General features: G+C 34.6%; 4 protein-coding genes and 1 pseudogene across 7 annotated transcripts; all 5 read right to left on the bottom strand.

Moving 5' to 3' along the window:
* Positions 1-166: 166 nt before the first annotated feature.
* LOC104703931 (indole glucosinolate O-methyltransferase 4-like) lies at positions 167-1,963 on the bottom strand (annotated as a pseudogene). The gene is made up of 4 exons (XR_015561497.1): positions 1,452-1,963; positions 1,058-1,330; positions 841-905; positions 167-696 (listed from the first exon to the last, which is right to left on the bottom strand). The product of XR_015561497.1 is annotated as an indole glucosinolate O-methyltransferase 4-like (transcript).
* A 4,152-nt stretch (positions 1,964-6,115) lies between these two features.
* On the bottom strand, positions 6,116-9,842 carry LOC104703933 (indole glucosinolate O-methyltransferase 4-like). 2 transcript variants are annotated; one of them, XM_087457656.1, is made up of 5 exons: positions 8,864-9,530; positions 8,384-8,694; positions 8,212-8,276; positions 8,073-8,129; positions 6,116-6,361 (listed from the first exon to the last, which is right to left on the bottom strand). In XM_087457656.1, exons 1-5 carry the CDS (start codon positions 9,331-9,333, stop codon positions 6,116-6,118), a joined length of 1,149 nt encoding a protein of 382 aa, XP_087313782.1. In that variant the 5' UTR covers positions 9,334-9,530. The 2 variants fall into 2 exon arrangements, with proteins under 2 accessions (XP_087313782.1, XP_010418326.1); XM_010420024.3 differs by lacking the exon at positions 6,116-6,361 and having other exon boundaries at positions 7,761-8,129; positions 8,864-9,842.
* A 639-nt stretch (positions 9,843-10,481) lies between these two features.
* On the bottom strand, positions 10,482-13,123 carry LOC147941995 (indole glucosinolate O-methyltransferase 3-like). Its single transcript, XM_019228122.2, has 4 exons — positions 11,754-13,123; positions 11,295-11,605; positions 11,083-11,147; positions 10,482-10,994 (listed from the first exon to the last, which is right to left on the bottom strand). Exons 1-4 carry the CDS (start codon positions 11,948-11,950, stop codon positions 10,695-10,697), a joined length of 873 nt encoding a protein of 290 aa, XP_019083667.2. The 5' UTR covers positions 11,951-13,123; the 3' UTR covers positions 10,482-10,694.
* A 5,510-nt stretch (positions 13,124-18,633) lies between these two features.
* LOC104703934 (indole glucosinolate O-methyltransferase 4-like) lies at positions 18,634-20,354 on the bottom strand. 2 transcript variants are annotated; one of them, XM_010420025.3, is made up of 4 exons: positions 19,817-20,354; positions 19,409-19,719; positions 19,272-19,336; positions 18,634-19,164 (listed from the first exon to the last, which is right to left on the bottom strand). In XM_010420025.3, the coding sequence occupies exons 1-4, from the start codon at positions 20,269-20,271 to the stop codon at positions 18,865-18,867; spliced, it is 1,131 nt and encodes a 376-aa protein (XP_010418327.1). In that variant the 5' UTR covers positions 20,272-20,354; the 3' UTR covers positions 18,634-18,864. The 2 variants fall into 2 exon arrangements, with proteins under 2 accessions (XP_010418327.1, XP_087313781.1); XM_087457655.1 differs by having other exon boundaries at positions 19,460-19,719; positions 19,817-20,346.
* Positions 20,355-21,359: 1,005 nt separating this feature from the next.
* On the bottom strand, positions 21,360-22,424 carry LOC104703930 (uncharacterized). The gene has a single exon (XM_010420023.3). It carries the CDS (start codon positions 22,309-22,311, stop codon positions 21,415-21,417), a length of 897 nt encoding a protein of 298 aa, XP_010418325.2. The 5' UTR covers positions 22,312-22,424; the 3' UTR covers positions 21,360-21,414.
* Between the last annotated feature and the right edge of the window lie 1,349 nt (positions 22,425-23,773).

Raw genomic sequence — 23,773 nt, 5'->3', positions numbered from 1 at the left:
CTCAGTTTACTGGATCTGTAATCATATATATACACCAACCATGTGCTCTTCTTGTGTTCGTTCACGAAGTGAACTTCACTGAATAAAAAAATCGAGATGGTCGATAGACCACCAAACAATTCGCCCTTTATATTTTTTTGGCAACTTACAGTGCCCATTTATATGCCATTTAAATTGCGATTTTTTTTTTTTTAATTATTTTAAATTGGACAGAATGAACAGCTTATAAATACACAACCATAATACACAAGGGAAAACAAAACCATTACAAACGAAAAAAGTTCCTGAATGTGAAATACAAGGAGTTTCTTATTATAAAACAAGCTATATATATAGTTTTATATAGTCTCTATGTTGACGAGATTAATCTTAATTTTCGTTGGTATAATCTGGAACCTATTTGTGTAATTCGATAACACTATACGAATAGGCATGACATATGATTTCACACCGAATAAAACCCGAACCAAAGGCTAGAGTCTCGATCTGGGGAAAAGACCTCTCCTTGCCACCTGACAATTGTGTTAACATAATCATGTCCATACCAAGTACAATTTTAGAATAAGTGTCGTTGATCTTTGGTTCCACCGGCGTAAGCATATCGACTAGTATCACTTTTCCTTTTTCCGAAAGACTTGTCCAACAGTTTCTTAGAATCTTCAGGCAATCTTCGTCGTTCCAATCATGTAGTATCCACTGTCATTAATTTATGTAGTTAGTTAATATATGGTTGACGACCATGGAATCCAATATATCGTTGGCTTGTCCATAAAGAAGTGATTGAAGCAAATTCAAAAATAAAATAAAAGAAGTGATTATATCATGAACTTAATTAATTACTTTCATGAAGATGGCATCTCCTTTTGGAATTTCTTTAAACATATCTCCTGAAACATGCTCCACTCCTATATATAATTAACCCATTTAATTACGTAAATATGAGAAAGATAAATATAATTAATATTTATATCTTTTAAAATAATGATTAATAAAAATTAGCAATTTCAATTACAGTATGTTGACTTCATCAGTTAATATAGTCAAATATATAGTGTACCTGGATAAAGAGGAGCTTCGGTTAAAACTTTGGCTACGTCGAAATTGATGCCCTTAATATGAGGATACTTGGAAGTCACTAAACCTATGACGTGTCCAAATCCTCCTCCCACATCCACTAAAGTGTTTACATCCCCGGTTAAACGTCTCTGACATTCCCCGGTTAAACGTCTCACCGAATCGTTGGTTTGAACCAATGTATTCAAAGAGTCGCATGCCATGAGCAGAGGTGAATGCATCTTTTCCTACTAATATCATATCTTTGAGATGTGTCCTGCGATTTTTTTTTTTTGCAAATTGGTTTTATTAAAACGGGGTAATATAGTGAAGGGTAATGCAATTCATATAAATAAGTAGTTATTTGGCTTCTTTGTGAATAATAAAGTAGAACGTACCAAGTCGTGAAATAGACTTCGCTATTGGCTACCATGACGAGAGATGCAAGAGCACCGGAGCCGCCGCCACGGTTGGAGAAAAACATGCAAACCGGTTTAGCAGCATAAACTCTCTCGATTTTTCCGGTTTGACCGCTTTCTCCCGTTTCGACCATACGGCACTTTAGGATTGAGTGACTGACAAGTAAAGCCAGCATACGGTCCAACAAAACCGGTGCTTGCGGGTTGGTGGGTTTGGTAGGGAGACGTAGCGTGATCTCTGTAGACGAGAGCCACACGCCTTCATCTACAGCAGCAATCGTGTCGATGACGCCAAGCTCCAAGGCCGTTTTGAAAACCATAGGGAATCCCCTAGTATACAGTATCTTCTCCGCTTGCAAGCTCACTGTTTCTTTGTCAAGTTGTTGCTCTTCTTTGATTAGACCCGGTTTAAGGGAAGTGGTTAAGGGATCTTGAAGATGGTTTGACATCGTTGTTGTTTGTTGAGAATTTGAGAAAGATAGGTAGCAAAAATATAGAGATGGTAAGAGAAAGCTGAGCATTGTCGTTCACACTTGCTGCCATTTTATAGGGAGAAGCCTCGAAGCTGTGTCCACAAGATTATGCCGAGATATTTATTTGCATTGCGGATTAACAAAAGCATGCATAACCTAAATTTGTCTATAAGAAAACTAAACTAATTATGTCTAGATTTTGTCGTCGACTAATTATTGCCAGTCTATTTTGAGATGATTAATGATAATACTTGGGAAGTAACGATTTAACTAACATATATATATGATGACGTCAATGACGTACGCTAACATATTTTAGTTATGAAAACGAAATGAATATTTTCCTCGAAGATAACAAAAAATATTTTATTCAGCTTCGAACATGAAGAACAAGTCTAACAACACATATCTCAGAAATTAACAAAAACACAATATTCTCATGTATTTATATTTGAATAAGAATCGAGTTATTTCGCAATTCTTAGTTGCAACATAAGAATAGTGTACCAAACATTTTTTACGAACCCAAAAATAATCGTTTTTGTATGGATATTCTATTTTTTTTTTTTTTTTTGGTTCACGGAAGGCTAACTCTGCACATTGCAAAACAATAAATGAAAAAAAGGATTTTTTTTTGTCAAACGAAACTAATATAACTAAAAGAGTGGACGTATTATTATCAATAGAAAAAAAGCCGTGGAATTATAATTTTCTATGCTCTTAAAGTAGCCAACAATGACATGTTTCTTAAAGACAATGAAAGTCTATGCTCTTTTACTTTTAGTAAGTAGATTAGGACCCGCGGTATACCACGGGACAAATTATTTATAATTAAAATATTTAAATTATAAGTTTTTTTATTGGTTAAATAAATGTATAATATTTTTTAATTTTATAGTTTAAATCATATAATACTGTAATATAATTTATTTTTTATATAATATTTATTTAATCAATTTAATTAGATATATCTATTCTCTGATACCAATAGTGTTAACAAACTAATGAAATAATATTTTACCTATGTAACACCGAATTAATGATATTTTCAATTTATATAAATATCGACAAAACCCGTCCCGCTATATAACCCCGTCTCGAGATATTCTAACTCGCACTATATCATCTTAGTTTTTAATATTTATTATTTTGTATTATAAATATTAGATTGAGTTGATATGTTATTTATTAAGATTGTAACCATTTACATTTTATAAGATTGGCGCTTCTTATAAAGTTTAAATATTTATAATATTTAAAATTCTTAAAACGGTTGACTATTTCTCATATTTGAAGTTTCGTATAATTTTAAATTTATTATTAAATTTTAAAGGTCTTCTAACTTTTTTAAAAGTTGAAATATTAATAATATTTAAACTTCTTATAAAGTTTAAATATTTATAATATTTAAAACTTCATAAACTTTTAAATATTATTAATATTTTATAAATTTTAACTTTCTAAAAATATAAATATTTATACGTTTTAGAAAATATAAATATTTCTAATATTTAACATATTTAACTTTTTAAAAGTTTTAAATATTTAGATTTGAAAAAATATTTAAAATAAAGAACCGGAATAAACCAAATAAAAGCTTTTTAAGTTTGGATGCCTGATAAATTAAGTTTTCTACTCATTTGTATTCTGAATTATTTTGGTCTTTTTTATAGTATGATTCTGAACTATTGCCTAAATTTTTAGGTGAAGTGAGATATTGTACCCATACTTTTTTTATTCATCTATTAAGTAATATATGTCCGTTTAAAAAAAAAATATTACATCATATGCAAGAAAAAACTCACAATTTTTATTAACTAAATGTATTATAGAATAATTCAGGATAATTTAAATATAAATTCAAATAAAAATGAAAGAGAATCATATATTTATGTTTAAATGAAGTAGAAAGATTTCCTTATTTTCTAAAACTTACTAATAATTAATTTTGAAACTTTTGGTAACTAATATTAAAGTAAATACATTAAATGCAAAAGCTTTCCAAAAAGTATTTTTTGAGCAAAAACTGCTGCAAAAATACTAGTATAGATTAAATATGTTACATTTTTAAATAATATCTCATATTGCAAAATAAAATATAGTTAAACATAATAAATTATTACTTTTAACATTTGTACTGTTTCTTATTACTAATATATTTAATTCGCTTTTACCGATCACCAATTGGAATCATATATTTTTAGATATAGTTATGATAAACAAGAATATTCCAAAAAGAAAATAAGTTTGGAAGATTAAAACGATGGGATTTTCTTTATTTTAGATCTTTAAAGATGAAAGTTGACTTACAAATTAAAAATCAAACAAAATAATACCGTATATATTACGTTTACGTCTCGCATGCCATTCGATTTAATGTGGACCTTACCAATATGTATTTTCTTGGATACAATTAAACAAAGTGTTTTTTTTTTTTCAAAAAATAAAATAAAACAAAGTGTTTAGTTTTCTTTACATCCAGACGATCCAGTTGCAGTCTCTCTCTCATCGACTTCTTTCAAAGTCGATAAATGCATGCGATGTACAACTTGTTCAGGACATAACACTAGATTGACCGGCTCTAACTACCACACACTTTTGCAAGACCATTTATGAAAGGTTTGTGATCTCAGCGCATGACATCATATATCGATCTGGTTATAACAATATATTGGAATATAAATCTTCTTAGAAAGTTTACTGTTCTGGTGGATATATGTATCTTTTTAGTCCTGGGTATAAAAATGAGTTGATATACTAGAATTCCTAGATTAAAAGTTGATGACATGAACTACCAAATTTTCTAATGAATTAACCTTTGATAATCTGGTTAAAAAAACATGCTTTGAATATTAACAATTCGACAAAAATTGTCATGTAGCAAGCACTTCTAGATCATGCAAAAGTGGCCGTATATGAACGGTAAATTAGTTTTTACTTTTAGACATATAGTTTATGTCCTAACTGAGGGGAAAATGATGAGACTATTAACCATTACCATAGTATGTGCATGCTTTGTCCCCGGGCTTTCATATGATGGACGCTCTCATAGTATGTGCATGCTATCCCTTCGATGTATAATTTCTTTCTCATAATTTTATTAGGAGACATGGATTATTATATATCTATTTTGGGAAATGTACAGTAACCACAAATTTAAAGAATTTTGTTCAGAGATGCTTATGTGGATAATCTAATATCTAACAATGCCATACAGTTTAACGTTATAAATCGCACTTACAAAATATTTTGGGCTTGGTGTACAACGAATGATTAATGGGTAGCGGTAAAACCCTCAAAGGTTTCCCATTAAACCCATAAATCGAGTATCACCATTCACCAATAGTTAGGTGTTATGTTGCTACCACACAAATGATATATAACATGTTAGTAAGATGTTTAATTTAAATACATGAGTAAGTGTAGCGACCTAATTTAATTTTGGAGAAAGCTCGAGAAACTTAATTAAACCATACAATATGTTTCAAGTTTTTGTACAAAATTAATAAATATATTTCATTTTTCTTATATTTTTTGTTCGTAATGTGTTAGAAAGTAAGTTTGACTATGCATGTCACGGCTTAAAGCAGCTCTACGATCTGGGATATATACTCTCCAACAGACATTAACACAACGCTTTTCCGTATAGTAATCGATATGGCTGAGTATCTAAAACTCGAGTTTATGAAGGCATACACCTGATTCTCCTCCTCTACATTTCAGAACATTCCAACGTTGCATTTTTCGTCTTACCCCAATGATTACCGTTTAAGGAAACTGGATTTGTGCGTATGAGAATCTGTGATGGAGTTGGATCATATCTTCAACTATGTGGTCTTCTGGCTAAATTAGTCATTGTTTGTGAAACAGCGAAAGTTAACTTCCACTCATCTGTAGTGATGAACGGTGGAACGGTTTATGTTTAAACCAATTTGGTCAGCTCTATGTTGTTTGATAATTCGGATAGATTGCTTGTGAATGTTTATGGATATTATCTTTGAATCTTGATCCTAACCATTTTGGTATTTTGATATCACAAAGAAAACAAGAAAAGCTCCTCAAGTTTCATTTATTTATAGATATAAAAATACCTTGCAAGGTATTTTGACGATATATATTCATCACATTGACGAGATATTAACCTTGATTGTTCTTGGTAAAATTATAAATCTATTTGTTTAATTCGATAACATAATATGAATAGGCAAAACAAATGATTTCACAACGAATAAAACTCGAATCAGAGACTAGAGTCTTGAATTGGGAAAGAGACCTCTCCTTGCCACCTGAACATTGTGTCAACATCAACATGTCCATACCGAACACGATGTTAGATGAAATGTCGTTGATCTTTGGTTCCACCGGCGTAATCATCTCGACTATTATCACTTTTCCTTTATCGGAAAGACTTTTAATCTTTTAGAATCTTAAATCTTTAGACAATCTTTTGTGGTTCCAATCATTTAGTACCCACTATCATTAATTTATGCATTTCCCTTTGTAGTTAGTATATGGTTGACTATGGAGTTTTATATAATTTCAATATAATGATTACTATTATTATTTTTCATTCGATAGTGTATATAGAGGTACACTTACCTGTAGAAAAATGGCATCTCCTTTTGGAATTTCTATTAACATGCTCAATTCCTATATATGACCGATCGATTTTAATTTACTAAACTAATATTGAGCAAAGATAAACAGATTTTATAAGAGATATAACTTGTTTAATACAGTATCTAATTAGTGGTTTGCCTAGATAAAGTGGAGCATGAACTAAAACTGAGGCTACATCCAAATTGATGCCGTTAATATATACACGTGCATTTCTTCTCGTTTGCTGTTACATTTCATTCACCTTCACATTTTCCGATGGCTGAGCTATATATACTCATTGAGTGTAATTGTGTAAAACTATAAATGTCGTAAAATTAAACTCCTGAGTTACTTTTCCTCTTCTAAGCAATTAAAATATGCATTAACACTCCTTTTTGCGACAGTGTGAATTGAATTTATATACTCTGATGGAATCATTTATGCAACTATTTTTTTTTTTTTTGAAAACACTTTCAGGATAACAAGCACAAACGTATTATATTGACTAGATACAATAAATCAGTCTAATGAAACTGAACTAAACTAGGGAAGAACTTGTGAATACTAGCTATGAATCAAGTGAGAGTGACCGATTTTATCCAGCTAATTACATTCAGTTTAAAGTTAATTGAATCATACTTATAGTTTAGCTGTTGGATAATTCCAAAGCTTGAAGAGCAAGCTATTTCAAGGATAAAAAGATTCTAGAAATAGAGAAATGGAAATAAAGAAATAGAAGTAGGAATCACAAATAAGTTTTCCAAATAAGTTTGTTTAATCCGAATAGAATAAGGAGTAGCTTAGTTCTATAAATACAAGAGTCTATGGAAAGCTGTTCCATAAGATTTGAGAAAGAGACTTAGTTTTTGAGAAAGTTTTATAAATCTAATAAGAAAAGTTGTTCTTATATTTTCAAGTTCTTGATCTTAGATTAGCTTTAGCAGCAGGCAACAACACATACACATTCAAAGCACATGTAACGAAAGCGAAATCCATATTTAATTCAATCGACAAATATAAATAGTCAGTTTGGTATGAGTTAATGAATGTTCAAAAAAAAAAATGAATGTTCACAAACAGCCACGTTAGAATGACATAGAGGTGGTCCATGCTGTATTATTTTTATGTTTTCTAGATTTTGATTGCTTGTGAATGATTTTGATCACGTTATTTGCTTGTAGTGGCCCATTTTGGTATTTTGATTTCACAAAAATAATTATAAGCAATGTAGCTTTTATTGAAACTGTTATCATTAAAGATTCCATTTTTGGCAATTATAGACATCAACCTATTTGTGTAGTTCGATGAGACTATATGAATACGCATGACATATGATGTCGCAACGAATAAAACCCGAATCAAAGGCTAGAGTCTCGATCTGAGGAAGTGACCTCTCCTTACCACCTGAGCATAGTGTTAACATAACCATGTCCACAGCAAACACAATATTAGAAGAGTCGTTGATCTTTGGTTCCACCGGTGTAATCATGTCGACTAGTATCACTTTTCCTTTTTCCGAGAGACTTGCCCAACAACTTTTTAGAATCTTTACACAATCTTCGTCGTTCCAGTCGTGTAGTATCCACTGTCATTAATTTATGTAGTTAATATATATGGTTCAAATCGTGTAGTATATATTGATATTATGTGCAATACATAGAACTTACTTTCATGAAGATGGCATCTCCTTTTGGAATTTCTTTAAACATATCTCCTGAAACATGCTCCACTCCTATATATAACCCATTTTATAGGTAAATTAGGGAAAGATAAATATCAATTTTTTTTAGCAATTTCAAGTACAACTTGTTGATTTTATTAGTTAATATAGTTTTGTACCTGGATAAAGAGGAGCATGGGATATAACCTTGGCTATATCAAAATTGATGCCTTTGATATGAGGATACTTGGAAGTCACTAAACCTATACTGGTTCCGACTCCTCCTCCCACATCCACTAAAGTTTTAACATCCTCGAATCCCTTGTACACTTCTAGAACTCTATTCATTATATTGATAGAAGCGTCTGACATTGCTCGGTTAAAAATCTCACCGAATCGTTCGTTTGTATCAATGTATTCAAAAAGTTTCATGCCGTGGGCGGAGGTAAAGGCATCCGTTCCTTCTAATATCATATCTTTGAGATGTTCCCTACGACGTACAAATAAATATATAATCAATTAATTTTATTTTTTTTGCAAACTTATTTAATTATATTGACTTAGAAGGTTTATTAAAACGGGGTGATGAATGCTAATATAATGTAATTCATTATCAAATAGTTGTATGGCTTGTTTGTGAATAAGAAAGTAGTACGTACCAAGTCTTGAAATAGACTTCGCTACTGGCTACCATGAAGAGAGATGCAAGAGAACCCGAGCCGCCGCCACGGTTCAAGAAAAACATGCAAACCGGTTCAGCAGCATAAACTCTCTCGGGTCTTCTGGTTTGACCGTTTTTACCAGTTTCAACCATACGGCACTTTAGGATTGAGTGACTAACAAGTAAAGCCAGCATACGGTCCAACAAAACCGGTGCCTCCGGGTTTGTGGGTTTGGTAGGGAGACGAAGCGCAATCTCAGAAGACGAGAGCCACATGCCTTCATCTACAGCAGCGATCGTGTCGAAGACGCCAAGCTCCAAGGCTGTTTTGAAAGCCATGGGGAAGGCCATAGTGTACAAGATCTTATCCGCTTGCAAGCTCACTGTTTCTTTGTCAAATTGCTGATCTTCTTTGATTAGAGCCAATTCAGAAGAAGTAGTTAAGGGGTCTTGAGGATGGTTTGCCATTGTTGTTGTTTGTTGAAAATTTGAGGAAAATAGATAGTAACAAATATATAGAGATGGTAAGATAAAGCTGAACGTTGTCTTTCACACTTGCTGCCATTTTATAGGGAGAAGCCTGGGAAGCTGTGCGCCTGTGCGCCTGTGCTGTGTTCACAATATTTGAATATTATATATCCCTAAATTATACCAGAAATTTAAACAAAAAACTAAACTAATGTCTATAGTTTTTTTTGCATTGATTATTATCCAAACAACATGTTACGAGCCCAAAAAAAAATCACAATCGATTTTGTATGGTTGTTTTTTTTTTTTCCTAGTAAGTAATAGTAGTAAATAACCGTCAAATTACGTAACTAAAAAAAGAAAAGTAAACTGAGATGAGTAGTTTACTCCCAAAAAAAAAAAATACATTAAATGGCACTAAATCACCAATTCGGAAGGCTATTCATGCATATACTTGATAAACCCTCTCGGACACTCAGGCTAATGTTATGATTGCTCAGGTATAATCCAATAAGAATATGTACTAATGTGTGCTCTCCATATTTGTTTCTTCCCACTATCACTCAATTTGTTTATTTGATAACATACATACAAAATATATATGTTAAATTCAAAAAAATATAAAATTGCAATATTTAAAATTAAATACTGTTTTAAACAAAGTAATTTTTAAAATAAATACAAGGATAATTATTATTACCAGAATATGATTTTCGGAGAAAAAAGCCAACCCAGGCTACAACACGATCGATATCTACTAATTCAGTTTTAAGTTAATTGAAACATACTATATGTGATATGGTTTAGCAGCAGGCAATAACTTTAGAAACACATACACATTCAATGCACATGTAGATATGAAAGCGAAATCAATAGTATTTAATACAATATACAATTATGAATAGTCAGTGTTTGGTATGAGTTAATGAATGTTCAAAAAACAAACAAAAAATGAATGTTCAACAAACAGCCACGTTAGAATGTCATATATAGTAGTGGTTCATGCTGTACTATTTCTATGTTTTCTAGATTTTGATTGCTTGTGAGTCACCGTTGGCCCTTTATGTTTTGTGTAACTTGCAGTGCCTATTTATATGCCATTTAAATTGCGATTTTTTTTTATTTTCAAGTTGGAGAGAATGAACAGATTTATTCAGATGAACAGATTTATTCAGATGACTATTATTATATAAATTACACACAAGGGAAAAAAACCATTATAAACTTAAAAAAACTCGTGAATATGTGAAATACAAGGTAAAATAGTTTATTATGATAAAACAAGGTATATATGGAGTTTATATAGAGTCTCTATGTTGACGAGACTAATCTTACTAATTTTCGTTGGTATAATCTGGAACCTATTTGTGTAATTCGATAACACTATACGAATAGGCATGGCATATGATTTCACACCGAATAAAACCCGAACCAAAGGCTAGAGTCTCGATCTGGGGAAATGACCTCTCCTGACCACCTGAGCATAGTGTTAACATATACATGTCCATACCAAATACAATTTTAGAAGAAGTGTCGTTGATCTTTGGTTCCACCGGCGTAATCATCTCGACTAGTATCACTTTTCCTTTTTCCGGAAGACTTGTCCAACAGTTTCTTAGAATCGTTAGGCAATCTTCGTCGTTGCAGTCATGTAGTATCCACTGCCATTAGTTTATGTAGTTAGTCATGTTGACAATGGGATCATATATATATCTTTGGCTTTTCCGTATAAAATAACTGGTTACTTACTTTCATGATGATTGCATCTCCTTTTGGAATTTCCTTAAACATATCTCCTGAAACATGCTCCACTCCTATATATAAAACATTTTAAGTAAATCTGAGAAAGATAAATTATATTATTTATTTTAATTTGTAAAAAAAAATATATAATGTTTATATCAGAACTAGCAATTTCAAGTACAATTTGTTGACTTTATGAGTTAGTATATATAGTGTACCTGGATAAAGAGGAGCTTCGGTTATAACCTTGGCTACGTCAAAATTGATGCCCTTAATATGAGGATACTTGGAAGTCACTAAACCTATGACGTGTCCAAATCCTCCTCCAACATCCACTAAAGTGTTTACATCGTCGAATCCTTTGTACACTTCTAGAACTCTATTCATGGTCAGGGTGGAAACTTCTGACATTGCCCGGTTAAACATCTCACCAAATCGTTGGTTTGAACCAATGTATTCAAAGAGTCGCATGCCATGAGCAGAGGTGAATGCATCCGTTCCTTCTAATACCATATATTTGAGATTTGTCCTACAAAAAAAACAAAACAAAACAAAAATTAATTTTTTGCAAACTGGTTTTACTGGTTCATTAAAACGGGGGAATGGAAAGGTTAATGCAATTTACTTATAATCAAGTAGTTATTTGGCTTGTATGTGACTAATGAAGCAGTACGTACCAAGTCTTGAAATAGACTTCGCTTAGGCCTACCGTGAACAGAGTCGCAAGAGAACCCGAGCCGCCGCCACGGTTCAAGAAAAACATGCAAAGCGGTTCAGCAGCATAAACTCTCTCGGTTTTTCCGGTTTGGCCATTTTCTCCCGTCGCAACCATACGGTGCTTTAAGATGGAGTGACTAACAAGTAAAGCCAGCATCCGGTCCAACAATACCGGTGCCTGCGGGTTGGTGGGTTGGTTGGGAGACGAAGCGCAATCTCAGAAGACGAGAGCCACACGCCTTCATCTACAGCAGCAATTGTGTCGATGACGCCAAGCTCCAAGGCGGCTTTGAAAACCATGGGGAAGGCGACAGTGTACAAGATCTTCTCCGCTTTCAAGCTCACTGTTTCTTCGTCAAATTGTTGTTCTTCTTTGATTAGACCCGGTTTAAGGGAAGTGGTTAAGGGATCTTGAAGATGGTTTGCCATTGTTGAAAAATTGAGAAAGATAGGTAGCAATGCTGCAAAGATATAGAGATGGTAAGAGAAAGCTGAACGTTATCGTTCACTCTTGCTGTCATTTTATAGGAGAAGCCTCGAAGCTGTCTGTGTCCACAAGATTATGCTGAGATATTTGTTTGCATGCGGATTAATAAAAGCATGCATAACCTAAATTTGTCTAAGAATATCAAACTAATGTCTAGATTTTGTTTCCATTGAGTCATTGACTAATATCCAATAATTATGACGTCAAAGACGTACGCTAACATATTTTAGGTACGAAAATGAAATGAGAAATTTCCTCGAATATAACTAAAAATCTTTTATTTAGCTTCGAACATGCTGAACAAGTCTTACAGCGCATATTATATCATAAATTAACAAAAACAAAATATTCCCATGTATCTATTTTTGAATAAGAATCGTTGTTTTACAATTCTTAGTTTGCAATATAAGAATAGTGTCCCAAACATTTTTAACGAACCCAAAAAATCATAAATCTTTTTGTATGGATGTTCTATTTTTTTATTTTTTATTTGGTTCACAGAAGGTCGTGTAACTCTGTCTTTTGCAAAGTAATATAAAGGAAAAGAACGAACAAGACTAATTTTTTTGTATTTGTCAAACAAAAATAATATAACTAAAACTCTTGGAATTATAATTTTCAATAGGAAAAGCCGTCGAATTATAATTTTCAACAGATAAAATAGTAGTGGAATTATAATTTTCAATAGAAAAAAGTCGTGAAATTATAATTTTCTACCAAGGTGTGCATGACTGAAGAGAAAGACAATTTGTGCATGACTGAAGAGAATGATAAGAAAAGGAAAAACATCAATAGAATAGAGAGACAAAAAGTATTTTGCTTTATATTGCATATTGCTTCGATGTATGCAAAGAGATGACAGAGGTTTGTTTAAATAGACTAAGCACACATTGTCGTTGTCCTATAGCTGGCAACCCTATCACTGTCACCTAGAGTTTGCAATAGTCCAAAACGATTGTACAAGGCAGGTGGAAGCTTCCTGAAACCTTCACTTTTGGCAGCTTGTACAGCACACACCATATTACCGTAGCTGACTGCAGATTGAACATTGGCATTGGGCTTTGCAGGTTTGTTGTTGGGCTTGATAACACTTGAGGCCTTGGTTGCAGACTCTGTTTTGCTGGGAAGCAAAGTGATCTTGCTTTTACCCCCCTTCAAACTTGAGGTGAGTGGAACACCAACTCCAAGTTTGTCTCTCAGTAAAGTGAACGCCTGTTTGGGTAAGGACTTGGTGAATATGTCAGCGATTTGGAGAGCTGCAGGGACGTGGCGAGTTTCAATGTAACCAAGAGCGACTCTTTTTCTGATGTAGTGCCAGTCGGTTTCAAAATGTTTGGTTCTGGCATGAAAGGTCGGATTGGTTGTCAAGTGAACTGCAGAGAGGTTATCACAGTGAAGAATTGCAGGACCTGTTTGAGACACATGAAGGTCTTTGAGAAGGGAAGAAATCCAAGTGAGTTCTGCAGCTGTTTCCGCCATTGCTCTGTATTCGGCCTCAGTCGAAGAGCGAGCAACGGTTTGTTGACGTTTTGCACTCCATGAGATGATGTTGGTGTTGAGAAACGTACAAAAACAAGTAGTAGACCTTCTTGTTTCTTTGCAGCCTGCCCAATCACTATCACTATACGCAAGCACTGGAGGAAAACTTGTTTTGTTGAGACGCAATCCAAACGTGGTTGTGCCTCTTATATATCTCAGTATCCTTTTGAGAAGACCAAGATCTGCCATTGTTGGTGTATGCATTCGTTGACACACAAAATTGACTGCAAATTGAATGTCTGGCCTTGTCAGGGTGAGATACTGTAATTTACCAGCAAGACTTCGAAAATACGAAGGTTCAGGGAAGAGTTCATCCCCTGTTTTATTTGCTGGCAGTTGCAGAGGCAGTGGTGTTGCCATAGGGTTACACGCAGCCATCCCTGCTTGATGTAAAATGTCTTCAGCATACTTGGTTTGGCTGAGAAACATCCCCTCTGAAGTGATTTGCACTTGAACTCCAAGAAAGTAATGCAAACATCCGAGATCCTTCATGGAAAACTGTTGTCCAAGAGTTTCAACAAGATGAGCTAAGAGTTCCTTATTACTTCCTGTTAGGATGATATCATCCACATATAAGAGAAGCACCAGAGTATCACCATTATGATGATAGACAAACAAGGATGGATCAGCCTTGCTACAAGTAAAACCATATTCAAGTAGAAAGGTACTGAATTTATCAAACCAGGCCCTTGGAGCTTGTTTGAGGCCATAGATAGCTTTGTCTAGCTTGCATACATGGGAAGGATGCTGTGGATCTTCAAAGCCAGGAGGCTGCTCCATATAGATGTCCTCATGAAGATCTCTATGGAGAAACACACTCTTGACATCAAGTTGAGTAATTGGCCAATCTTTTGCTGTAGCCACACTAAGAACTATCCTTATTGTTGCAGTTCGAAGAACAGGACTAAATGTTTCAAGGAAATCCACACCTTCCTCTTGATGATACCCTTTGGCAACCAATCTGGCTTTAAATTTGTCAAGAGACCCATCTGCATTAAGCTTGATGCGAAACACCCATTTGCAACCAATGATGTTCATAGTTGGTAAAGGTGGTACCAAGTGCCATGTCCGACATGCTCATTGATTAGACATCTCCTCACCCATTGCATTAGTCCACCGTGGGTCTTTCAAAGCCTCAGCTACTGTTTTTGGCTCGCTAGGTTTGTGAGGGTTAGCCATGAGTAAGTACTTTGGGTATGTCTTTCTGATCCCTTCTTTGCCTCTTGTTGCCATCGGATGAGCATTTGTAGGTTGAACTGATTGTTGAGTAGTCTCCTGATTGTCTTCGAGTTGTGCTTCTTCAGAGAAAACCTCAGAGACTTCTGCATTACTGTTATGCTCAGTGATCGATTCCTCTGTATCACTTGCAGAGGAACCCTCAGAAGTTTCTGTAATGTCGTTATACTCCGACTCCTCTATTGAGTTTGCATGCTCCATTTCTGCAACTGATGATAGAGGCTTTTGCAAGAAGATTGCCGAAGAATCAGATTGGGGAACAATCATAGTAGTCTGAGTAGCAGCTTTCCAGGCTTGTAACAATGCAGATGAGTAAGTGGGCAGCAGGTGATTATACTTACTCTGAAATGGGAAGAAGCTCTCATCAAAAATCACGTGACGACTAATATACACGTCCTGTTGGAGGATATAGGCACATATAGCCCTTGTAAGCTGCATTGTAGCCTAAAAACACATATTGCAATGAACATGGTTCAAACTTGTGAGCCGTATAAGGACGTAAACAAGGATAGCAGCCACTGCCAAACACTCTAAGCGACGTATAATCCGGTTTTTGTTGAAACAAGATTTCATAGGGTGATCGAAGACTGAGTGAAGCAGCTGGTAGCAGATTGCAGAGATAATTAGCTGTGAAGAAACTTTCAACCCAGAACTGAAGTGGGACATGACTATGAAACATCATTGATCGACTCAGTTCAATGAAATGTCGATGTTTGCGTTCTGCAACTCCATTTTGTTGTGGAGTGTGAGGACAGGAGATTTGATGTTTGATTCCACACTGACCAAGATGTTTCTTGAATTTGCCACTGATGAATTCACCCCCTCTATCACTTTGAAAATTTTTAATCTTCTTATCAAACTGATTTTCAACTTGTTTTCGAAACAACAGAAATATGTTGTAGAAATCAGACTTGAACTTGAGTGGGAAGAACCAGCTGAATCGAGAAAAATCATCAATAAATACCACATAGTACTTGAAACCTTGTACAGACTCAATGGGAGAAGGTCTCCAAAGATCACAGTGAATCTTAGCTAGTGGTTCAACTGAAATAGACTTTGAAACTGAAAACGGTAAATTTGAACTTTTCCCCATCTGGCAAGGTTCACAAATGGAGTTGATGTTGTTCTTATTGATTGAAATAGCCTTTCTGTTGTGAAGATGCTGGAGAACTCCCTGACTAGCATGACCTAAACGATGATGCCAAATTGAGTCGTCAGTGGCCTTTTGTCTATTTGAGTAGAAGATCTTGTAGTCTTGATTCTCCAGCACATACAGCCCCTCATGTCTTGGTCCCTTTGCTAGAACCCTCATGGTTTGCAGATCCAGAATGTAGACCTTGAGAGAGTCAAAAAATACACCACATGGGTAATCGTCACACAGCTTAGATATAGATAATAGGGATTTCTTGACTGTTGGACCAACCAGAACATCATTAAGAGTCAAACTACCTATAGAAACTGGTAGACTAGTGGAGCCAACATGCGTAATTGGAAGATAATTTCCATCTGCTACCATGATAGAGTCAGTACCTTGATATGGTGTAGCATGTTGCAGAGCAGCTTCAGTTGTGGTAACATGAGATGTAGCACCAGAATCTGGAATCCAGTCTCGACCAGAGGAGTCTGAAACTTGTAAAGCAGCCAAAACTTGAGCCAAATTTTCACCTTGATAGTTGTTGTCAAAACGATTCCAACATTTAGCAGCCGTATGACCCACTTTGCAACATATCTACATGTTGGACGAGTTTTTGTAGCACCAGACTATTGATTTGAACTAGAACTGACAGCTTGCTTATGGAATCCACGTCCACGAGAAGAGTAGCCACCTCTTCCTCGGTTTGAACCAGATCTGTTGTTATAACCCCCACGACCTCTGTAGTTGTTGGTTTGGGATGCTTGAAACACTTCTTGAGTCTGAGCAGCAGGAGTATGGAACACCATTTGAGTAGCAACAGTATCATCATCATACGACTGCAGACGAGTATCAAAACCTTCAATCTCATACAACACTTCAGTAAACTTTGGTGTAGGAATCCGAGACATGGAGTTCTGAATAACCGCAGCAATAGGATCGTATTCTCGTCCAAGACCAAGCAGAAAACCACAAATTTTTATAGATTCCTCTACTAGTTTTCCAATAGAACTCAGTTGGTCACACACTGCTGTATATTCTCGCACATAAGCAGAAAAGGTTTTACCTTGTTTCCTGATAGCATGAAGCTTGCGTTTGAGCTCAAACTCTCGACTTATGGAGCTTCGGTTGTAGGTGTTAGCCAAGGAAGTCCAAACAGCCAGAGACGTGGCGAGATTGCAGACACCACCAAGTGCTTCTTCAGTCAGAGTACCATAGATCCAGGAGCGGACTAGTTGATCCGTACAGAACCAGGCTTCATAGGCTGGATTTTCAGTGGCTCGAACTGTGTCACCAACTGTTCTGTCAACGAACTTTGGCGGAGTTTGATAGCGGCCATTTATGAAACCAAGCAGTTTTTGACTGCTGAGAAGAGGCTCCACTTGAGTTTTCCAAAGACGGTAATTTGAATCATTGAGTTTTAGAGTTACATAACTTGCAACATGAACATTGGAAGGGACCGGATATGAATCTGGATATTCAGCCATTTTAACACCTGTTAAGGTTTTAATGCTCTGATACCATGATAAGAAAAAGAAAAAACAAGAATAGAACAGAGAGACAAAAAGTATTTTGCTTTATTGCATATTGCTTCGATGTATGCAAAGAGATGACAGAGGTTTGTTTAAATAGACTAAGCACACATTGTCGTTGGCCTATAGCTGGCAACCCTATCACTGTCACCTAGAGTCTGCAATAGTCCAAAACGATTGTACAAGGCAGGTGGGAGCTTCCTGAAACCTTCACTTTTGGCAGTTTGTACTGCACACACCATATTACTGTTGCTGACTGCAAATTGAATATTGGCATTGGGCTTTGCAGGTTTGTTGTTGGGCTTGATAACACTTGAGGCCTTGGTTGCAGACTCTGTTTTGCTGGGAAGCAAAGTGATCTTGCTTTTAGAGAAAGACAATGAAATTCCAGAATTGTCGTGGTAGAAAATTCAGCCACCAGTTGCAATTAAGTTGATGCGTCATTTTTAATAAGAATGGGGATCAGGATGTGCTGAGGAGCTCTTTACCTGTTCCTTATTGTTCTATTGCAAACACACAGAAATTAAAAAAGTCTGGGTATAAAACTCTAGGAATGTGGGCTTTATTATATGACGGAAATAATTAATAGATATAAGCTTTTGCTAGCGAGCATAAAGCTCTCTGGGGCTCGAATAGAGAGGGGAAAAGAGTTAAGATTTTATTAAAAAAAAAACTAACGTTATAAATCGCATGCAATTGCAAAATCATTTGGGATCATAGTGAATATAGAGTGAGGCTTGGTTTACAAGAAATGATTATTAATGGGTAGGGGTAAAACCCTCAAAGGCTTCCCATTTAAATCCATAAAATATAAATCGAGTATCTCCAATAGTAAGCTGTTATATTTCTACCACATAATGTTTTAGTAATATGTTTAATTTAAATACATGCGTAATCGTAGCGACCTAAATTAATTTTCGAGAAATGTCCTCATTACTCATATTGTCATTACACTCATATATATTAATATGATGAATCCACTTGGTAGAAACCTAATTACATGGGCTATATAGTCTATAGATGGGCTTGTAGATAAGAATTACATGAGCTTGTCATCATGTATGCTTTAACAATATAGCTAATATGTAGTGTCCACATTGAGGAGACTAGCTAAATCTTATTTTTACTTGGTAAAAATATCGTATCTATTTGTGTAATTCGATAACATAATATGAATAGGCAAGACAAATGACTTCACAACGAAGGAAACCTGACTGAAAGGCTAAACTCTCGAACTGCGGAAGAGACCTCTCCTTACCACCTGAGCAATGTGTTAACATCACGATGTCCACGGCTAACACAACGTTAGAGTAAGAGTCGTTGCTCTTTGGTGTTTTTGGGGTAATCATCTCAACTATTATCACTTTTCCTTTCTTGGGAAGACTTCTCCAGCAATTTTTCAGAATCTTTACACAGTCTTCATCATTCCAATCATGTAATATCCACTGAATATATAATTTGTATGTCCATTTTATATATGTATGAATGATATATATATATATATATATATAAAAAGAATTCAATTAAATAGTATATATATAGAGGAACTTACTTTCATGAAGATGGCATCTCCTTTTGGAATTTCTGTAAACATATCTCCTGGGACATTCTCCACTCCTAGTATAACAATTCAAAGAGATATAGTTATCAAAACCTACGAGCACTTCAAAATACAACTTGTTATTATACCTGGATAAAGAGGAGCATGAACTAAAGCCGAGGCTAGATCGAAATTGATGCCTTTAATATGAGGATACTTAGAAGTGACTAGACTCATGTTGGTTCCATTTCCTCCTCCCACGTCCACCAAAGTATTCACATCTTCAAATCCTCTGTAAACTTCTAAAACCTTCTTCACGATCATTATGGAAGATTCCGACATTCCCTGGTTAAACATCTCAGAGAACCGTTCATCCGAACCTATGTATTCGAAAAGTTTCATGCCATGAGCAGAGCTGAATGCATCTTTTCCTTCTAATATCAAATCCTTAAGATGTGTCCTGTAAAAATTAATTAAACCATTTTTCATTAATGTTACGTACGTATGAATAGAAGAACGTATTGTTGGTTCATCGGTTCATTTATTAGTATACGTACATGGTTTTAAAACAGAGTTCGCTTTGGAGCAACATGAACAGAGGGGCGAAAGAACCGGAGCCATCTCCCTGGTTCAAGAAAAACTTGCAAACCGGTTCAGCTGCGTAGACCCTCTCCATCTTTTCACTTCTACCATTCTTTCCGGTTTCCACCATACGGTACTTCAAGATTGCGTGGCTCGCTAATAAAACCAGCATCCGGTCCAGCAATACCGGTGCCTCCGGATTAGTGGGCTTAGTTGGGAGACCGAGCACGATCTCGGAAGACGAGAGCCACACACCATCATCTACGGAAGCAATCATGTCAATGACGCCAAGCTCCAAAGCGGCTTTGAAAACCATGGCGAATGGCATGATGTATAAGATCGTCTCCGCTTGCAAGCTCACTTCGTCAAATTGTTGTGTCTCTTTGGTTAAACAAGTGGTTAAGTGATCTTGAAGATGGCCGTTTGCCATATTGTTTTTGTTGCTGGTGGAAAACTTGAGAAAGGTAGATAACAAAGGTATTAGACGGTAAGATAACGTTGGTTTCCATTTGTTTCGTGAGAATGTAATATATAGATTTTAGAATTTTTCATCTTGTTTAGACTTAGTTGGTGTTTACGACTTTTGACGGGTTGCTGTGATTTCGTCCACACTCCACACTCCACACTCAACAACTAAAAAATACATTCAGTAATGTATGGAAAAGTTAAGGTACGGAATTGAAACCAAAATTAATGAAGCAAGACTAGTAAGTGTTGTATGTGTTGATGAATGTTTGACTAACAAGTAACAACCTGGTTCAAACAACAAGAGAAACTTTAGCTTAGGTAACGTCCACTGACGAACCGGTTGCCGGTTTATATATAAACTGATTTGTTGCCGGTTTGTGGTTAAACCGTTCTCATTAATTTTTGCTGTTTGATATACCTTGGAACTGTTTAAATATAAACCGGTTGCTTGTCAATCTTTTTCTAATTATCATTGAAGCTTAATTCAGTAAATTCCTAACCAATATGGTATTTTTATATCAAACAAGCTAATATCTCGTCCCATGAAAAATTATTAAACCATCTTTGCTAGATCAAAATCCTTTTCTTTGATTTATGCCAAGTCATGGCTTTTTTCTTTGATTATATTATATTTGGTCTAGCAAAGATGGTTTGCCGTCGTTGTTGTTGACAAAAGTTGATAGCAAATATGTGGATAATTTCATGTTTACTGTAAAAATTATTTCATGAGAAGCCTTTAAATTAAGATTGTGACTTCCTGATCCGTAGAGAAATATATTAGTAGTATTAAAGAAGAAAAAAGAAGAAGGAAAAGACAAAAAGAACAAAGAAGATAGTAAAATGCAAAAGGTGAATCAAATAAATGGTAGTATTAATAGTAACGATCAAACCAAAATCTATCAAACTAAATGCAAAAACATGAGTTTTCGTAGTTAAAAGTAAAAATTGATTGTATAACTATTTTGATGTCATAGTATTAGTTTGGCTCAAAAATCTTGGCCACGAAATTGTAGATATCCTTCTATATATACTCGTTACTTTTTTTTTTGGTCAAACAATTCACTTTCATTAAATTAAAGAGTTTCAACCTCTAACAAAAGAGGAACTACATCCAAAACAAAAGAAACAAGGCAACAATTGCCAAAAAAAACACCATCAAAGGATGGTTAAACAAGAGATAGATAAGATACAAATCATAGGAAGAGAACATAAGAGACCAACAAACAAGTATAATCTCAACAGTTTCTTGATAGATCGCATCTATAATAACCATCAGTCGGGAGGAGGAACGTTGCAATACCAACAAGTCTTGATCATCCAAACCCCTCCAAAGAAGAGGGAATTTTGGGAAAGGAAACTGAAGTTCTGCCAAGGAAGTATCAAACCAAGAGCATCCAGTAAAGCAAACCTCTTTAGCTTGGAAGTCCTTACTGAAAACACAAGGAGAAGGAAACAAAACCTCCAAAGACACTAACGTTAAACAATCAACAAATGCTGAACGAGAACAGTCTTGAACAACAATCCCCGCTTCTACTTCAAGCAGAACAGTTAACACAATGCTCCCGGTAACACTACCACTAAACACAAGTGAAGTATAGGGGAGGAATAAAGGCTCTAGAAAGGAGAGATGAGGGCTACAAAAGCCCCGATGAACTGGTCGGTTGTTTAGATTCAAAGAACTTTGTCCAAGTTGCCACAAGACAAGTTTTAACAAAGCCAAATCGAGATAGAATCCGCATACTGCGGTAAATGATCGCATCAAAGCGATAAGGTTGCTGCAAGAGAGCACTAAAGTAGACACAACAGTATCTAAGCCCATAACTTCATCCAAATTCCACAAAACCAGAGCCACAAACTCAACCAACATCCAATACCTTCCCGTCTCAGAAGAGCATATCTGAGGGAACATCTGGTGAGGTAAGGTGAGGGCGTCAGCCGGCGACAGTGTGGAGGAGAGAGGGACGATGAACAAGTCACACGCTCTGAAGGAAGAGGGACTCATCGGCTGGGCAAGAGATTCGCCAAAGGAGAAGCAGATCTGAGGATCCAGTGGATCTGGTGGTTCCGGTTAAGTCACCGGAAAAGGAGATCCACCCGAGAGGGATTTCTCCTTAGCAAAGGTGAACAGATCAGAAAAGAAGATTCCCTGAGAAACGTCGCTGCTGGAAGAAGCTCATCTTGTAGAAGGAAACGGCTCCTTGGGTTTCGTGCCTGAGAGACAACACTATACTCGTTACTTTAAAAATAGCTTTGTGGTGTTGGATGATGGTTAATAATGTCAATGGTGTGTATCCTTAAAGAAAAAAGATGGCTAGCTACACCAAGTATTGATGAATACATGGTCACACATATTAAGTATACTATTGTATACTCAACTACACAAAGTATATGTATTACATGACCACATGCATGAACTATATGATGTTATGCTGTCAACATCATAGACATATAATTCAGTATACCGGTCAATTGACTCCGGTGAAGACCGACGTTGATTCCAGCGTTAACCAACACTTAAAGAAAATCTAAATTAATAAAAATTACTATAATAAATTATTTATGGGTTTTCATGATTAAAAGAAATTTTCTATTCAATATCCAAATATTTTTTATATATCTCTAATATATTCATTCTTATGATTAATTACTTTTTATTTTTCAAGCTAAAGTAAATAGTTAAATAAAAATCATTTATAATTATTTTCAAGATAAAAAAAATCATTTATAATAATCTTCAAGATATAAAATCATTTATAATGATTTTCAAGATATAAAACAATTTATAATTATTTTCAAGATTTATATATATATATATAAATCTTTTATAATCAGATTATTTAATTACTACAAAATCAATAAAATCAAATTCAACTACTTTCATTAGAAAATAATATGCAAAATATTGAGTATATGACTCTTTACTCTAAATTTTGCATGGTAAATGTTATAAAAAATTTTATACACTCTTTACTTTAAAATTTACATACTCAAAATAACATATAAATAACAAAAAATTAACAATATTTACTTTTAACAGATGAACATTTTCAATTTTATCCTCTTTTACATAATTACAATATGTTAAATTAATGTTTAGAATTTTTTTAAGGTTTGAGTTCTCTATATTACATTTAGGATATATTTAGATAATAGATTCAAAATATCTTTAGATATTGAATTAACATATAAACAACAACCAAAAAAATTCACAATATTTACTTTTAACATATGAACATTTTCATTTTTACCCTTTTTTACACAATGACAATATGTTAAATTAATTTTTAGAATTTTTTTAAGGTTTGGGTTCACTATTTTACATTTAAGATATATTTAGGAAATATATAAAAAATATTTAGATATTGAATAGAACATTTTTTAATTAATAAAAACCATAAATGATTTAATATAATAATTTCTTATTTTTAATTTTTAATTTTAGAAATTTTTTTTGGTCAACGCTA

The sequence above is a fragment of the Camelina sativa genome, chromosome 7 (assembly GCF_030686135.1).
Source record: "Camelina sativa cultivar CO46 ecotype springtype chromosome 7, ASM3068613v1".
Lineage (NCBI taxonomy): Eukaryota > Viridiplantae > Streptophyta > Magnoliopsida > Brassicales > Brassicaceae > Camelina > Camelina sativa.
This window is presented reverse-complemented; position numbering and strand designations above follow the sequence as displayed.

What these genes read in the sequence shown, in the direction of transcription:
- LOC104703933 (XM_087457656.1), bottom strand. Translation starts at nt 9,333, where the DNA reads ATGGCAAACCATCCTCAAGACCCCTTAACTACTTCTTCTGAATTGGCT. An exon ending in GAAGTCTATTTCAAGACTTG is followed by an intron (nt 8,695 to 8,863) that starts GTACGTACTACT and finishes TGTACGTCGTAG; the next exon opens with GGAACATCTCAAAGATATGA. An exon ending in CCATGCTCCTCTTTATCCAG is followed by an intron (nt 8,277 to 8,383) that starts GTACAAAACTAT and finishes GGTTATATATAG; the next exon opens with GAGTGGAGCATGTTTCAGGA.
- LOC147941995 (XM_019228122.2), bottom strand. Translation starts at nt 11,950, where the DNA reads ATGCTGGCTTTACTTGTTAGTCACTCCATCTTAAAGCACCGTATGGTT. An exon ending in GAAGTCTATTTCAAGACTTG is followed by an intron (nt 11,606 to 11,753) that starts GTACGTACTGCT and finishes TTTTTTTTGTAG; the next exon opens with GACAAATCTCAAATATATGG. An exon ending in CGAAGCTCCTCTTTATCCAG is followed by an intron (nt 11,148 to 11,294) that starts GTACACTATATA and finishes TTTTATATATAG; the next exon opens with GAGTGGAGCATGTTTCAGGA.
- LOC104703934 (XM_010420025.3), bottom strand. Translation starts at nt 20,271, where the DNA reads ATGGCAAACGGCCATCTTCAAGATCACTTAACCACTTGTTTAACCAAA. An exon ending in GAACTCTGTTTTAAAACCAT is followed by an intron (nt 19,720 to 19,816) that starts GTACGTATACTA and finishes TAATTTTTACAG; the next exon opens with GACACATCTTAAGGATTTGA. An exon ending in TCATGCTCCTCTTTATCCAG is followed by an intron (nt 19,337 to 19,408) that starts GTATAATAACAA and finishes TTGTTATACTAG; the next exon opens with GAGTGGAGAATGTCCCAGGA.
- LOC104703930 (XM_010420023.3), bottom strand. Translation starts at nt 22,311, where the DNA reads ATGAGTCCCTCTTCCTTCAGAGCGTGTGACTTGTTCATCGTCCCTCTC.